Genomic DNA, 16,523 nt, shown 5'->3' on the forward strand with positions numbered 1-16,523 from the left:
CATTTCTAAAATATAACAGTCAGATTATATATTGAAAAGAAACCAGAAAATTACAATAGTAAAAACCTTTTCTGTGTATTCATCACAGATCTCTCATGCAGCAGTCAGTGCCCTTTGTCGCTCCATAAAGCTTCAGTGTGAACTTTACTCTTCTCGCCAAATTGCCATCTGTCTGGATCCCTACTGTGGTCTGGGCTTCGTCTTGTGGTGCCTTGCAAGGTGCAGTAAGCCATCACTTTCTTTACGTTATCTTTGTGTCTGCACTGGTTTTCCTCAGATCTTCATCATTTTTTTTTTTACTTTAACCTTCAGTGTTTATTCTGGCCACCAGTCAATCCTTATTCCTCCCTTTGAGCTGGAGAGCAGTGTGTCTCTGTGGCTGAGCACGCTCAGTCAGTACCGCATTAGGGACACATTCTGCTCCTACTCCGTTATGGAGCTGTGCACTAAAGGACTGGGCACGCAGACTGACTTACTGAAGGTGAGGGCCTACACACACAATCAGGGTTTGTGGCAAACAAGCTTGGATATGATTGTTGTGTCTGGTTGTGCTTAAGGCCCGTGGGGTGAACCTGTCGTGTGTGCGGAGCTGCGTTGTGATAGCAGAGGAGCGTCCTCGTCTCACCCTCTCACAGTCCTTCTCCAAGCTGTTTAAGGACGTGGGTCTGTCGTCCAGGGCTGTCAGCACTGCTTTTGGCTCCAGAGTTAACCTTGCTATCTGCCTGCAGGTAAACCAAACATCAGCACTTGTTCTGTCTTAGTTTGATTTACATACTTTCTCTGGCCTGAAATTGTAATAAAGAGAAACCAGGATTCGTAATATTTGTATTTTTATTGTTTAAAATATGCTAACCCAGGATGGATTGGCACTGTCCCTTTGGCTCAAGCCAGTTGTCTGCCACTTTCTTTATGTATATTTCTTTTGCAAACTTTTATATGTGCAGTGAAACAATTCAGTATGGATTTTCAACATTAAAAATGTGAACCTGTCTGACCTTTTTTGCATGCCAAAGGGAACCACAGGCCCTGATCCCTGCACGGTGTATGTGGACATCAAGTCTTTACGTCATGATAGGTAGGAGCACAGGAGGTTCATTTTTAACTAAAACAGCGTGATTAAATAAACCACTCAAAGCTTTTAAGCATCAAAACTGAGCTTTGGCAATATAAAATAAGTTAGAAATGTAACTTCTTTTCGCAAAAAGTTTTAAACTGTGATTCTATTTATGCATTGTTATGAGCATAATGCATTTACCCTGAGTTTTGAATAAAATATACAAAAACAATGTTAAGGATCAAATTTATGATTGTTTTTCTCTTAAAAATATCTTTAAATTTGATGCCGTTAACGGTAGCAGCTCAAAACCTCTTTATCTAATAAGCCCCGTGTTATTTTTTCACAACATCCTTTAAAGGTTTTAGATTATTTTTGTCTATTCCTGTTTATTATAACAGCTCATGTACTTGACATTCTCATTCATCTTTTAATGCGTTCTCTGTTTTAAAAACATGCCACATTTGTTTCTTTAAGTTGTTTTCTACACCTTAAACTGGATGCAAATTGTAATTTTTATGTTGTCTCTGAAGTATTTAATATTCTTCTGTGATAAAGACATGATATGGATGGCAGCATATGTTGGTGTAAGAGCTGTATCGTGCAGCATTAATGGAGCCTCCACAGATCGGCGAGTTACTCATACCATCTGTCTGAACTTGTCCAACACCATCACGATTTTTAGATTCTCACATTTTGTTCTGGTAATGCGCCAGATGGTTCCTCGCCTCGTCAGTTCAAAGGGTGCAGGAATTTCAAAATCTGATTCGTCTGAATACAGAAGTTTTTCACTTCACCGCAGCCAACTTTACAGCTCGGTCCAGTTCAAGGTGTTCATTTCAGGTTTTTGATATTTGTTATTTGTTAGTAGCATAAAACCAGTTTTACTTTTAATTAACTGCCTTCACAAGGAGCGATTTTATTTTGTTCTGTTTTTGATGCCAAAAGTGTCACAATCGCAACAATTAAATAATAATTATTTATACATATAATTAAAAGAAATCTGTAATTATTTACATGTCCGCAATTTGTTAAATTAACAAATGAATGTTATATTAGGATACATTATATCTTGTATGCAGTTCTCTAAATCCATTAAAAAAAAGCAATGATTGGCAACTAATCATGTATTATTACATAATACTTAGAAAACCGAATTTGTTATAGTATAATATTTACTCCATTTTCACAGTTCAGTTCCTGCAGCTCACCACAAAACACATCAACCTGCCACGCTGCTGGCTTGTCAAATAAATGAAATACTCACCATCTGCACAACAAATCCACTACAATGTCAGAGGGCTGGGCTTCCTCTGCAGACCTTTTTTTTACCGATTGTTGAATGCGAGCAGGTTTGACAAGCAGCAGCGACATCCACCGTTTAAAACAGAAAAGACAGTGAATAGCTTGCACCTCAAGCAAGGTTATAAAAGACAAAGGGTCGTTCTGCACATCTGAATTCTCTCGAGACATCTGGTGCAGGAATGCTTGTGTCAGTCCCTCCCGTTGACACGGTTGTGGACTTTACCTGCATTATATTTCTGTTGAGCAGACAAATAGGGTGCAATATGTGGTCTGCAATCGTAGCTTGATGATATTTTTGCTTAGTGTCCCTTTTAGGTTTAAGGCTCAGCATTTTATAAATGTGTGTCTGACTGTTTATGTTGTTGGGTATTTCAGAGTGAGGCTGGTGGAGAGAGGAGCACCTCAGAGTCTTCCTCTGATGGAGTCTGGCAAGGTGGGAAACGTAAAATGTACTCCACTGTTATAGACTAGTTTGCTAAATCCTCACACAAAAACATGTTGATTATATATTGTTGTCATTTCTTTAAGATCCTGCCAGGCGTCAGGGTGATCATTGTGAACCCAGAGACGAAAGGTCCACTCGGTGATTCTCATCTGGGGGAGGTAATGTGGCTGAAGTTGCTCGTTTGAGGCAACGGCGTGTTTGCACCAATATAAAGCACTCCAGGGTTGAACAAACACAATTTTTGTTTCTCTGCCTCAGGTCTGGGTGAACAGCCCCCATAATGCCAGCGGTTACTACACCATCTACGGTGAGGAGAGTCTTCAGGCCGACCACTTCAACACCAAGCTCAGCTTTGGAGACCCGCACACTTTGTGGGCCAGAACTGGATACTTGGGATTCGTGAAGAGGACAGAGCTGCTGGATGCAAGTGGAGGTAAAGAGGCAGCTCAAACTCAAACTAACTTAAAATAAGTTAGACTGAAATTAGACAATTGGAGTTAGTAAGTTATTGCTGAAAATATTTGTGGATAATTAAATATGTTTGAATATACAGGGCTTGTAAAAGCAGGTCATCAGATGATTTAGGTATTTAAAATGCATAAAAGACTAAATAAATTTTTACAAATTATTCCATGGAGACATCACAACAAAGCTTATCAACAGTTATTGACAAAGCTTTCAAACTTTATTCACACCTCTTGAACTTTTCCACATTTTCTGTCATTATTAGCTGCAAAATAATAATATAAACTAAAGTATTTTGGGGGTTTCTATGACAATTCAACACAAAGTAGTGCATAAGAAAAATTATCTATAATTTTGAATTTTTTTACAAACAAAAATGCTCTTCCTTCCACTCTGCTTCTGTGTGCCACTTTGTGTTGATCTACCACATAAAATGCTGATAAGAAACTCATGACTGTGGAAAGGCTTTTGCAATGCACTACACTATATTCCTTATAATTACAAAGAGATACGTTCACTCCTACAGTAACTGAACAAAATTTTTCTTTGCACTCTGCAAACATTTCTTTGTGTGTCAGATCGGCATGACGCTCTTTTTGTGGTTGGCTCACTGGACGAGATGCTAGAGTTACGAGGGTTACGCTACCACCCTACTGACATCGAAACATCCGTGTCACGAGCTCACCGGAGTATAGCTGAGAGGTGAGGGTGCCGCCGATGCTTTTCTAATCCTAAAAAGCTTCCCATTTGTGTTTCCAATTACATTTTGGCAGCATCCCAGCTCATTCCAGGTGGTTCGACGTTACTCCTGTGCCTCTTTCTCTTTCTTTTGACCTCTCTTTCTCTGTGGGTTCTGTCATCATTTTTCTTTTTAAGCTTCGCTGACGTAAATCTCCTCGCTCTTGTCCCTCGCAGTGCTGTGTTTACATGGACCAACCTGCTGGTGGTGGTGTCGGAGCTGTGCGGCTCGGAGCAGGACGCGCTGGACCTCGTTCCCCTCATCACAAACGTGGTGCTGGAGGAGCACCACCTCATCGTGGGCGTGGTGGTGATCGTCGACCCGGGCGTCATACCCATCAACTCCAGGGGAGAGAAGCAGCGCATGCACCTGCGTGACTCGTTCCTCGCCGACCAGCTGGATCCCATCTATGTTGCATACAACATGTGAGGGGCTTGTGGCCATCCGGGTGTGATCTCTGGATGCGTCTTCTGCAGTGTCGCGCTAATGACCGGGCTCGATGGAGTGTGTGTGTGTGTGTGAGGGGGTGTGCGTGAGTATGTGGCGAGCAGAAAAGCATGAAGCACGTGTACAGACACGCAGCCATGTGTGACACCAGCATATCTACACCACTGCATGTCTGTGTTTGGGGTTGAACACTGTGTTTTTTCTATGAACATAAAATCATGCAGACAAGGCAGTTAACGTACACCGTGAGATGAAAAGCAAAGCAAAGTCTCTGATGCACTTTTTTTTGTGTAGAAATGACAAAATAAGACAGCAGGTAAATTTTGATAACAAAAACTGTCGTCCTGTCTTGGTGAAAGTCTGTCCTCTTCATGTCCACACAGAGCTACTAATCTCAACACAGCTTGAAGTATTTTTGTACGTGCAACTTTCAAGCACGCTCACCCACAAACGCATGTCCTGAGCCCCTTCATTTCATTTCTTAGCAACGTGGATAAGTAAGAGGACAAGCCATGAAGACAGACCTCTGTCTCAGCCAGTGTGCAAACTTAGAAATCTATTCCCCTACTTTTATCGAAACCAAATAGATAATTCCTGCTTTGATATATTTCCTGCCTTACAAAACTTCAGCCATACATTCCTATCTTAACTTTTAATAAAATTGCTATTAATGGCTTTCAGATTCTTCCATAACAGGTGGAGCAAAAGTTCTGACAAATATCCAAAAGGGATGATAACAAAACAAGAGCCCATACTCTGTACTGTAACAAAAAAAAGGGTCTCTTTGTATTTTCGATACTGTATGTCACTGTATAGATATTTTTATTTGTATAAATGTATAATCGTTTTGTTCACCTCTCTCAGCTGCTCCTTTCTGAATAAGTAACTTAGCTGGGAGGCTGTAACAGTAGCAGGAAGAAGACTGTAAATAGGATTAAACAGTTAAAAGTACTTTTATTTGGGAATATTAGCTATATATGGGACGGGAAGATAAATAACTTTAAATCATTATGTATCGGTATGGATATAACGTTGCACTTTTTGAAGAAAAAAAAAAAGATCTATTTTATTATAACAATGAGGCATTATGAGCATATGGTTCAGGAGCACGTTATTCTGAGCAGAATAATCCATGTTTACTGGGAGGGCTATCACTGTTAATGCAGGAACTTTCCCCGTTAGTGTCTGTAAGGAAGGCTGCAGAACTAATAATATGACTGTTTTCAGGCAGACGGGTTACTTTGTGGGAAAAAAAAAAGTATAAAAAATGATGTCCACTTCTGTTCATCCCACATCCATGGCCACCATGCTGCCAAACAGGTATGAACCTCTCAGTTGTGTAAAACATTGTGGAGCGATAATAAGTTCAAACTAAGTTCCTCTCAGCATTCAAAAGCTCAAACTTTTTTTTTTTTTTATGTGTTGGTGTTTGTGCAACTTTTTGTATATAATTGAATTCTCAAAGCAATGTTGTTTGTACTGTAACAGGCAGAAAGTTGTCAACGTGTCATAAATTATTTTCTGTATCGAGTCACTGGAATATTTAAGCACTTGTGAATGCAGCTGCAGGCTGAGCCACATGCAAGGTGCCATCCAGAGGGAAATAAAAAACACCTGACAGAGATGAGCATAAAAATACTGCATCTCATCAAAATGTTCTGTTCAGAAGTTTACATCCACTCATGGTGAGTGTGAGCATCATGTTAATTTGGGGTTTGTTAAGTGATTGTACCACAAAGATCTTTAATGACTTAATAAGCCAGAACTGAGCATGAACTTTCCCTTAACTACACAGGATCAAAGTAATAAAATAAGCTTATATATACTCATACAGCCCCAGTATTTGATCTGGTGTCCTTTACAAACTTACAAGAAAAATCTATAAAAATGCAAACTTGTTCATTTGTTTTGTATAATCATGTAACCCCAAAAAGAGAACAGCTGAAATTGAATTATTTCAAAAATTTATATACAAGATAAGTATGTAAACATTTGACCAGCAATCACGTGCTTTCCTTGTGCTTTATCATTTAAAGACTATATAATGACTTGCACAATGTTTCAGTGATGAAACCTTTGTTTCAGCCTAGAATTTTTCTAATTCTTCATTTTTTCTGGCTTTGCTGTTGCCCCATTTGACCATTTAAACAAGTCAAGCCCAATTTTGGAGAGATTTGCAAACCTCAACAGTAATCACAAACATCAAAATAATGCACTTTGCACTGTTTAATAGTTTTTGCCACATCCTGCTTCACATAAAACAGTGCCCCATTTTAACAACATAGGGTCCAACAGTACTTCATCTTAGCTTTAACCCTTTGTTTCATAGCTGCAGCAGAATGTTGGCATGACTCGGCCGCGAAGGGACTGGCTCGGGGTACATCTTATTTTTGACATAGTAGAAGAGATAAACAGGTATGAAACTGTAACTTCAGGGAGTAAAACTGGTAAAACAGGACTGGACCTGGTGATCCAACAAGTATGAAAGAGCGGGATCCATAAACTGGATATTTGACAAGAATGAGTCTCTGCAAATTATCAGAGACCTGAAGCGACAACCAGAATCCATCTACCTGCTTTGCTGGGAAGTCTACAAGGGCTTCTTCTGGTTCTTACTCTTTTTTTTTCCAACTTCAGATTTCTTACACTATGCAATCCTAATGATGGTGCAATTTAATTTCAAAGCTTGCACAGTATGGAAAAATAAACATGATGCTAATTTTTTAAAGACTAAGAAAAACTGATCAGTTCTACCCAGTAGTGTACTTAAGATTGCATTGATCTCTACTGAGTTGTCAATATTTTGTGTATGCACTCTAAATATGTTGTATATTAATTACTGTGTGAAATCTACATTTGCTTCAAGAGGGTGTAATCCACTGTCTATGGAGGTGTTTTAACTCAATATGTTAAATATTAAGTGATACGCCCTTTACCATTTTGCTTTCTACCATTATGGTTTGTTGTACTTTGTTTTATACTTAATGTATAAGTAAATCAGAATAAACCGAAACATTTAATCATACAATGTGCCTCAATATTTCTGTACTCATAGTAGTGCATATAGAATGACAGGTACTGATATGTTAAGACTTTACATTATTTGAAAATAGCCTCTTTTAATGTTAATCTGTTGTGTTGTGTTATATGTTCAGATTTTCCATATTTCTGCACAGTGATTATAAAAAGAATTTGAAACCACATACCATGTTGGAAACCTATACAGTTCCTTGTAAAATAGGGACAAGAACTTCAAATTTTATCCTAATTTATTCATAATCTACATGATGCAAAAAACAACATGTGCGCTCCAGTAAAAATGTACTTTCAGATGCAGAGTATGCAAAAAATTGCAAATCGAAGAAAAACAAACTATGCATTTAATAAAAGAATTCAAAACATTTCAAAATACCAGAAAATCAAGCTGCAAAAAGTTATAATAGATGTTGTACCCCATAAAATATCATGTTCAAAATTCAGTCAAGACTTGACTGACCATTAAAAAAGTGGCAAAAGCTTCACTTTAAAATAGATGGTAATATCTAAGAATAAGGAAAGACTGAAGAAACATGTCGGTATTATATTACTTTTATTTTGAGATGATAATTTGAGTGAACTCTACTTCCCCACTACAATTTTGGAGGCATGTAAAAAAAAAAAGCTATTAAAGTACAGATTAATATCTCTGACTTAATACAGGTTTAGTGGAGAGCAGGATTTAAGTAATAAGATCATAATCCATTGAATTATTGCACAACAGTAGTATTATTACACAAGTGCAAGTATATTTGTTTAAACCTTACATACTTTGAATAGAAAATTTCCCCATATGTTTTTTTTACAACTACAAGTACAGAATTACAATATGCAATAATATTTTATTCTACTGTTAATACTGTTTTATTGTACAACTCCTGCAAACTCCAACTTTGTGGCACGGCACGCTCAAACTTTTTCCTCCAATCACAAAGCTCAAAGGAATAATTACGTAATCCTTCTGTACTCATAAGCCCCGCCCATTTCCTTTGAGGGGGGGGAGAAAAGTGGTCAGCTATTTTTTTTTTTTGCTGACATCTTCGTGTTTTTAGCTGTTAGCCGTTACTGCTAAGTAAATTTACAGGTTCCTACCGAAATAAAAGTCTTTACACCAATTGCCCGAGCTTCACGCTGTGAACAAGAACAGTCCCACTTCATTGAGAAGGTAAATTATCCAGCTGGCTGAGCGGTACTTTTTGTACTCGTCTCTCTCTGTCTGCTCCGCGCTGGTCCGTAATGGCGGCTCGTCGCTTCGTCAATGGCTCGCCGTTCTACGAAAAGGGAAGGTGTAGTTAGCTTAATGGCTCCTCGTATCGCTGACGTCTTTTGACGCGATAAGTTGCGTGCCAGTGACAGAGTTACATATATTTGCTCACCGAGACAAAAAGCTCATCCATGCCGCGTACCAGCCTAACGAAACTTGCCAAGCATATAATTCAGAAACGGCTGCTTTTATCGCTCTAAAGTGTATTACATCCGCTTAAGTGGTTAGCCACCGTTAACTAGTAGCTCTAACATTAGTGAGCTCGGACGTTCTAGAACTAAAAGCTCAATATTTTTAAGTGCTGTGTTTTGTTTTGTTATAAAGTTGCACATTTTATAGGATTGGGCATCAAATCAATGAGGGTAAAAAGTCAACAGTATTGACTCCAGATCCCTGCAGTGTTTCGTAACTCGATATTAACGTTACTTGGATTGCCAAATTTGAGTGAACCAAAGAGGAAGTCGTATTCTGGTTGATTATTATTATTTTTTTTATTTATTTAAGATCATAATTGATCTGAAACAAAAAGTAACAAGAAGGAGGTTTTTAGTGGTTGCGCATATTTTAACGTTTGTTTTGGCGCAATCAGTCGGGATCATGCAGCTTGGCGTTTTCAGCAAAGTATAGACGGGAAACGGCGAGGCACAACAACTGTTGTTGCATTAGAGTTGCTGTGAGTCAGTAATATTGATTTATTTTTTCTCAGTTACTATGGAAGAAGTACAGCAGGGCAGCAATGGCACTGAGTCACAGACTGCAACCATTCCCACTACCATCACATCCTCTCAGTTCTCACAGATAGCGCAGCAGGTAACTAATATATGCGATTAAAAAGAAAGCCTGCCATTTTGTGGAGCTATACAGGCTCGTTTAGCATTAAGAAATGAACACAGTTACGACTTTAAACTGTGGTTGGTACTCGGCTTATATTTTAGTACTAATCAAATTCAAAATGACAAAACCTGCCCAAGTTGCTGCATTTTTGTCTATGTTTTAAAGTTATATGACAGCATAAAATCCCTCATCATTATGAAAATAATGAAACCATTTTGTACGAAAAAAAGTTTATATCTATAATCTTTTTTTCATTGAAAAGCTAGAGATCAAAGCTTTTACACATAAAACTAATATAACATTATTTACAGCACTTGATTGTATTTATATTTGTATATTTCCACTATGAATTTTTCAGTGTGAAAACTAGCATTGAGTTTGAGTTTTTGCAAATTGAGTGCCAAAAAATCTCACAAAGTAATATAAATGTATCAATACTGTTTGTAATTATTTAAATGTTTCCCCAGCTTCTTCAAATGTAAAAATTAATGAATTAAAAGTTATTTAAATATACTAATTTATGGAATACATATTTAAATATTTATATATTTAATTCAAGTATGATATCACTGTTTAAAATAGTAGAATTATTTTTGTAAATTACTTTTACTTGGTATTTCATGTGCTGAACTTCACTGTGCAATAATTTAAGCTACAATGAATCAAGTATGCAACAGCATTTGATTAACAATGACAATGAGTCCATTTTAAATCAATTAAATTGACAAGAGCATCCTTGGTTCAGCCCGCTGATTTCTATGGATACAGCTGAGAGACTAAAATAAATTCAACATAAAATGAGTTGTTTATTCAGTAATAATAGTGTGCATTTACATTATCAATACTTTTGTTTTGAATTTTAAAAAAAATTAATTATCTATTTAGATTATCTTTCACTGACTGTTATTAAATTGGGTCACTTTTGAAGCTCAAATTGTACAAACTGTTTACAAATATAAATTATGTATTAATAGAAACACTTCATGGTAAAAAGTGGTGGTAAAGTAGAATGTGTTGTCGCTGTCTTTCCAAGTTAAGTTTTCTAATGTCTGTGAAGTATGTAAAATAACATGTATTACATTTTTATGATAAGAACATTGGATTTATGACTTTTGGCTTAAAAGCTTTTGTAATGCGTAAGTTAAAGCAAAAAAAAAAAAAAGAAAATAACTTAAAACCTAAGTGTAAATGAGACTACATGTGGTTTGTGCATTTGTTTTTACTTGTTTAGGAAATTCTCTTCAAATTATGTTTTATGTGGAAAACCATTTTTTGTCTGTATTTTATTTCTATTTGAATTTTTCTAGATGTCATTGGGAGGCTCTTCTGTGACTGTTGTGCAACTGCCTGGGGGTCAGTTTCAGGTTCAGGGAGTGATCCAGTCTGCACAGTCATCAGTCATTCAGTCCCCTCAAGCACAGAGTGCAACGGTGAGCACAGCTGCTTTTCTTGGCACTCTTGTTTTTCATTCTCATTGTTCTAATCTAGACAAGAAAATTGCAAACCGAAATTTATTCGGTTTGCAATATATTGCAAATATATTTCATATATATTGAATGACTGAGTTGTTTCTTCTAGGCACTAAGCCTAGAAGTAAAAAGGGTATTGTCAAACAGTTGGCATAAAGATAAGACTTGTTGACTGCTGTATGAAAATATAAATTTTTTTTGGTGATTATTTTAATATGGTCATAATGAGTAGTTTCCTAGTTTTACAGTACTATAGTACACCTTCTCATTTAAAAGGCTCTCATTCAAAATAAGATTTTTGTTCATATGTAAGAAAGGATATTGTACTACTACTTGCTCTTATAACTTCACCTTCTACTGCCAAGGCCCAGGGTAGTGATAGTGAAGATTCACAAGACTCCTCAGATAGTGGAACAACAACCCAGAAGACCAGAGAAATACTGGCAAGGCGGCCGTCATACAGGTAAGAAGTTGATCAAATTGAATTCCAGAAAGCACAGCTTTAATGTAATTTGAGAAATCACTCTTAATTATTTTTGTCCTGCAGAAAGATCTTCAATGACCTTTCATCTGAGGAAACAACACACATAGAAAGACAGGATAGCAGCCCAGCATCCACAGGAATGACAGGTGTTACTGTACAAAGCACACCAATCTACCAGACCAGCACCGGCCAGTACAGTAAGAATGGCTCCTTCAGTTTAAAGTGAATACATAGGTACTAACACCAACATTGGATGTGGGGATGTCTGAAGCTCACTTGATATTTGTAATTAATTTTAGCGTAGAGTAGTTTTGATTTCTCTAATGGAGTGAAATATGCAAAGAAGTACATCTAATGAAATAAGGAATATCATTTCCTGTCATGTTTTAACTTTACCACCAAGATTGTCATTTTTTTGTTGTGCCTTACCAAGTTCTAATTTTTCTTCATAATTAGTTACCATTGGTGCTAATGGCACAATCCAGCTGGCATCTCCAGGATCTGAAGGCATTCAGGGTCTACAGGCCGTCACTATGGCCAACGCTGGTGGAGCACAAGGCGCTACCATCCTTCAGTATGCCCAAACACCCGATGGTCAGCAGATACTCGTGCCTAGCAACCAAGTAGTAGTACAAGGTGAACATTTAGTATATTCATCAAATTTTGTTTTGCCAGTATTATTTATTAGTCTTATTTTGTAATTGAAATGTGGAAAAAATTAACAGTTTCAAAGTATCGAATGTGTAAAGGAAAATAAAAAAGGTTAACAGCAAAGGTAGTCTTACAAATCACACGTCCAAAGTAAAATATGTTGTGGCGTAGTCACAATATAAAACTCCCAGTCAAATGCTAAAAGTTGTGACATGATTCATATGATCCATGTTTAGGTGCCGGAGGAGAGGTGCAGACGTACCAGATTCGGACAGCACCCACATCTGCCTCCCTTCCCCAGACTGTTGTGATGAGCTCTCCTGTTGGACTGTCCCAGACTAAAACTGATGATCCAACACTAAAGAGGGAAATCAGGCTTGCAAAAAACAGGTAAATACACAGTTTAGTTTGGTGACTCAACTAAAAAGCCCACAGCAGTTTGGACAGAACGATGTTTTCATTCTGAAAAAATAGATCTGCCAAAGGTGCCTTTGCTGTTTGGTTAGCAGATCATTAATGAGAGTTTAAACACTGCTTAAACTCCTGCACAGTTTTAATGAGTCAAGATAAGTACGGCATTTACTCAGATTATTTTCCAGAACTTTTTAAGTACGGAAATATTTGGTTTCCATTCATAAGACTTTTTCCTGCTTCCATTTTCCAAAGCGAAAAACATCTTTATCTAAATTTTTATGTTGTTGCTGAGCAGGAAAGGTTTTTCAGTAGTCAAGCGATTTGGCTGCTGCGGCTACTGCACATGCTGTTACCTGGCTAGGAGGGGCCTGAATCAGCTCAAGTCCCAGACACAGAAACAATCAGCCAAAAAACCTAATTATTAATTCATATTCATTCAGTTGTTTTCTGTGTGAGGTAAACCTTGTTTGTTCACACCATCTTGATGCTATGAGAATTTGTACTTTGAAAAAACAATGCATTCATTCCAGTTTTAAAGTTAGAAGTACTGATGGTTTTCCTGGTTTCAGGGAAGCTGCTCGCGAATGTCGGCGGAAGAAAAAGGAATATGTTAAATGCCTGGAAAACCGTGTTGCAGTTCTGGAGAACCAAAACAAGACATTGATTGAAGAACTGAAAACATTAAAGGATCTTTACTGCGTTAAAACAGGATAAACTTTTTCAATCCATATTGAGGCGGTGTGAAATGACACAGCTCTCATTCATTTGGACAAGTCTGGGTTTCTGGGAACACTTCATTTCAGGCTGAAAGCCTCAAGTCTTTTTTTTTTTTACTCTGATATAAAGTGACTTTTGGCAGTGAGATTTACTGGACAAATTTACAATTTTTCCAACTGCTGTTTTTTTAAGCAAAGAAAAAAAATGCTAACACTATAACATTTATAGTTGTGTACATTTTTAATACTGGGAGGTTTGAAATTGTGAGCTTTAACGTTGAGTCTCAGTTTCCAAATGTATCCCTTTCCTATTTTCTTGTGTTTTTAAACTTGTTGCTATTGGAGTTAATTGACCAGCATCTAAAGAATATTGACTGTATAAATATCACAAAGATGCAATTTCTTTTAATTATGTGAACCAGCAATTCCCCTCTTTTCCCTTTTTAAAAAGATGTTACAACTGTCATTCCTTATATTTGTGCAATGGAGTATAAAGGGTATCAGAAATATTAAATGTGGTTTGGTTGTTACTTGGCAGTTATTTTGACAATCAGGGAAAAAGCACATAGTCCAGGTAATATTTATTTGTACATCTTGGGAGGAGTGAGAAAGAACAAACAGTATATGAAATGTTGCTGATTCGGTGAGTAAATAAATATATTTTCTCTCAGTATAATGTGTGGCTGTTTGTTGCATTTGTTGTGCATGAATATGTTGGTATTTTTGCTCCTTAAAATTTGATCTGTTGCTATGAGTGTTTCTTCTATTGATTAAAAAATGTTTCAGCATTTGGTCTAAATTTAAAAGATTATTTATTTGAAAAGAAATAAATTAATAAATAAGTCTTAAACTAGCTGGAAACAACAAAAAACATATTTCATTTAATCGAATATCCCATGATGTGTGGCCTAATCATTAAAGAAACCTCCGGAGCCTCGATGTGTTTTAGGTGAAGCTCAGCGAAGCCAGCTGCCTCCAGGTCTTTCCATGTTGCTCTGGTAACCATGCAGCCATCTCCAAGGAGGCACCACAGAGGCTCAAACACATACTGACAGAAGTATGTCCACGTGGAAGGATCAGACACAACATGCTCCAGAAAATACAAGGCTCCTCCCTGAAAGAGAAAACCAACAGCAGGTGGGATTTCCGAGTGTTCAGGTTTGCTCCAGTACAAACCAGACAGCCTTCTGGTTCTGACTGGTCAAATCTGCAGTGAGGCTTTCAGCAGTTTAGCCTGAACTCAATCATTACAGGGATCTAAAGTAAAGGGAAAATTGTTTAAAGCCTGCACTATTCATGTATTTGCTTTTGCATCATACTTGCCTTAGTTAACTACTACTTCAAGGCTTCCCTGATTTTCTATGAAATGTATTTTCCAACAAGGGTCTAAACTAGCACAGAGGTCTAGACTCTGCCTTGATAAGAAGCCATGTTGTGTTGGAATTTGAACCAATGAAATGCAATATTAGCACAGTAAAGTCCTGCTGGGTTGAGTCATCTTACTCTAGAACTATACATATACAAGAAAAGTACAATTTTAAATTAAAATTTTAATTACGCACATGATTAAATGTGGATAATTAACTAGATTATTTTTAGGTAATGCAATGTCAGCATTTAATCTGTATGGTGGTGCTTAAGAAATAAATGGTGACTTGCAAATTACACTACACTTATAAAGATAAACGTTACATGTTCCTTTGCAGATATGTACAAAGTTAACCTATTCCTCATTAAGAACAGCTCAACCTCAGACAGACTTGATGTAAATAATTGGATTTAGAGCTGGACTTTGGGCCAGGTTAGCACATGAATATTCTCATTATATTGCAGCTCTGGTTAGATGTTCAAGCCGTTGTTCTGCTTGGAATGTGAACCTCTTAAATCTTTTCCAGACTCCAGCAGGTTTTCTTCTAGGATTAACCTGTTTAGCTCCAAACCGTTTACTTTGAAGTCTGACCAGCCTTCCTGAAACATAATGGTGCTGCCACCACTATGTTTCACCATAGGGATGGTGTGTTAGTTATCCACTCACGTAGCATTTTGCAAATAAGGCTCAAAGTCATTTTGTTATTGTCTGACTAGAGTATTTTTTTATACATGTTTTCTGTCTCATTCATACATGGTAAGCAGTAAACATGACATTATGACTTTCTTTCAACAATGGCCTGCAATCTTTCCAAAGGCCAGATATGCAAAGTGCATGACTATTTGTGAACAGATTTGCAGCGGTGCTCTTCACTACTGTGATTTTTCTCTTTTTTTCTGGTTTAAGTTTCCTTGTGTTCATGATTATCTCTAACAAACATCTGTGTACAAGAACAGCTGTATTTATGTAGAGATTATATTACATACAAGAGGTGCGGTCAATAGGTGACTTCTGAAAGCAGTTGGTTGCTCAGGACGCACTGGTCCATCTCACAACATCCCAATTAAATGTGTTAGTTGTGCAAGTTACTTCACATGTCCTACTACACGTGAAGGCAGCGCCATAAAACTCACATTTCTGAGAATGCGTCGGGCCTCCTGCAGGACCCTTTCCACGTTGTTCACAGAGCACAGCACCAGCGTGCAGACCACGACGTCCACCGATTCGTCCTCAACTTCTCTCATGTCCTCACCAGAGAGAACTAACATCTCGTCATAAGTCAGGTGCTTGTTTGCCTCCATGCTTATACGCAGGTACGGCTCCATGTGCGGATTGGGGTCGGTGCAGATCACCGTGCAGCCATAGGGGTAAAACCCGAAGTTTGCTCCACTGCCACAGCCGATTTCCAGCAACCGAAGCGTCCCGTCAGCGTTTGCGAACCTTCCAAGGTTCCGAAACAGTTCTCTCTTCAGCTTGTGGGTTTTATCGTTGTATGAAAATGTTACGTTGTAGGCGAGGAAGGGGAACACTCGTTTGTACATACCACGCAGGCCAACAAACTGCAGTAGATAAAGAGGGGTGCTAAATGCGAAACAAAGTAGTCTGCAAAATTTCATAAAACAAGGCTGCATGTTCCCTTGAAAAGCGGTTGAAGTGCAACAACGGCCGAAAAGACGAAAGCAGATGAAAAGATTAAACTGTACTCATCTCTTTTTTACCACTAGATGGTGACAAAGGACAACATTGCGGCAATTTCTCCTATTTTCCTTCTTTGCAGCCAATGAGGACTTGAGTTAACTTTGTGTGACCCAAACTCAATCCAGGAATAAAT

The 16,523-nt window shown here is 37.7% G+C and overlaps 3 protein-coding genes and 1 long non-coding RNA gene across 6 annotated transcripts in view; 2 read left to right on the forward strand and 2 right to left on the reverse strand.

Moving 5' to 3' along the window:
• Positions 1-7,475, forward strand: part of dip2bb (disco-interacting protein 2 homolog Bb) — a 43,571-nt gene extending 36,096 nt beyond the window's left edge. For both annotated transcript variants that reach the window (XM_028002073.1, XM_028002074.1), the window contains 9 exons: positions 89-219; positions 313-481; positions 558-728; positions 1,014-1,075; positions 2,735-2,792; positions 2,888-2,962; positions 3,063-3,237; positions 3,848-3,971; positions 4,185-7,475. In XM_028002073.1, the coding sequence (XP_027857874.1) occupies positions 89-219; positions 313-481; positions 558-728; positions 1,014-1,075; positions 2,735-2,792; positions 2,888-2,962; positions 3,063-3,237; positions 3,848-3,971; positions 4,185-4,437 (1,218 nt within the window). In that variant the 3' untranslated portion in view covers positions 4,438-7,475. The remainder of the gene's footprint in view (positions 1-88; positions 220-312; positions 482-557; positions 729-1,013; positions 1,076-2,734; positions 2,793-2,887; positions 2,963-3,062; positions 3,238-3,847; positions 3,972-4,184) is intronic.
• A 615-nt stretch (positions 7,476-8,090) lies between these two features.
• Positions 8,091-13,996, forward strand: atf1 (activating transcription factor 1). Of its 2 annotated transcripts, XM_028002105.1 has the most exons (8): positions 8,091-8,656; positions 9,462-9,565; positions 10,897-11,019; positions 11,424-11,521; positions 11,606-11,739; positions 11,999-12,178; positions 12,430-12,583; positions 13,177-13,996. In XM_028002105.1, the coding sequence occupies exons 2-8, from the start codon at positions 9,467-9,469 to the stop codon at positions 13,319-13,321; spliced, it is 933 nt and encodes a 310-aa protein (XP_027857906.1). In that variant the 5' UTR covers positions 8,091-8,656; positions 9,462-9,466; the 3' UTR covers positions 13,322-13,996. The 2 variants fall into 2 exon arrangements, with proteins under 2 accessions (XP_027857906.1, XP_027857907.1); XM_028002106.1 differs by lacking the exon at positions 9,462-9,565 and having other exon boundaries at positions 8,094-8,656.
• On the reverse strand, positions 8,485-9,455 carry LOC114135136 (uncharacterized). Its single transcript, XR_003593545.1, has 2 exons — positions 8,868-9,455; positions 8,485-8,762 (listed from the first exon to the last, which is right to left on the reverse strand). It is a non-coding gene; the product is annotated as an uncharacterized LOC114135136 (long non-coding RNA).
• LOC114135129 (methyltransferase-like protein 7A) lies at positions 13,428-16,454 on the reverse strand. The gene is made up of 2 exons (XM_028002110.1): positions 15,826-16,454; positions 13,428-14,437 (listed from the first exon to the last, which is right to left on the reverse strand). The coding sequence occupies exons 1-2, from the start codon at positions 16,321-16,323 to the stop codon at positions 14,201-14,203; spliced, it is 735 nt and encodes a 244-aa protein (XP_027857911.1). The 5' UTR covers positions 16,324-16,454; the 3' UTR covers positions 13,428-14,200.
• Between the last annotated feature and the right edge of the window lie 69 nt (positions 16,455-16,523).

The sequence above is a fragment of the Xiphophorus couchianus genome, chromosome 20, assembly GCF_001444195.1.
Source record: "Xiphophorus couchianus chromosome 20, X_couchianus-1.0, whole genome shotgun sequence".
Lineage (NCBI taxonomy): Eukaryota > Metazoa > Chordata > Actinopteri > Cyprinodontiformes > Poeciliidae > Xiphophorus > Xiphophorus couchianus.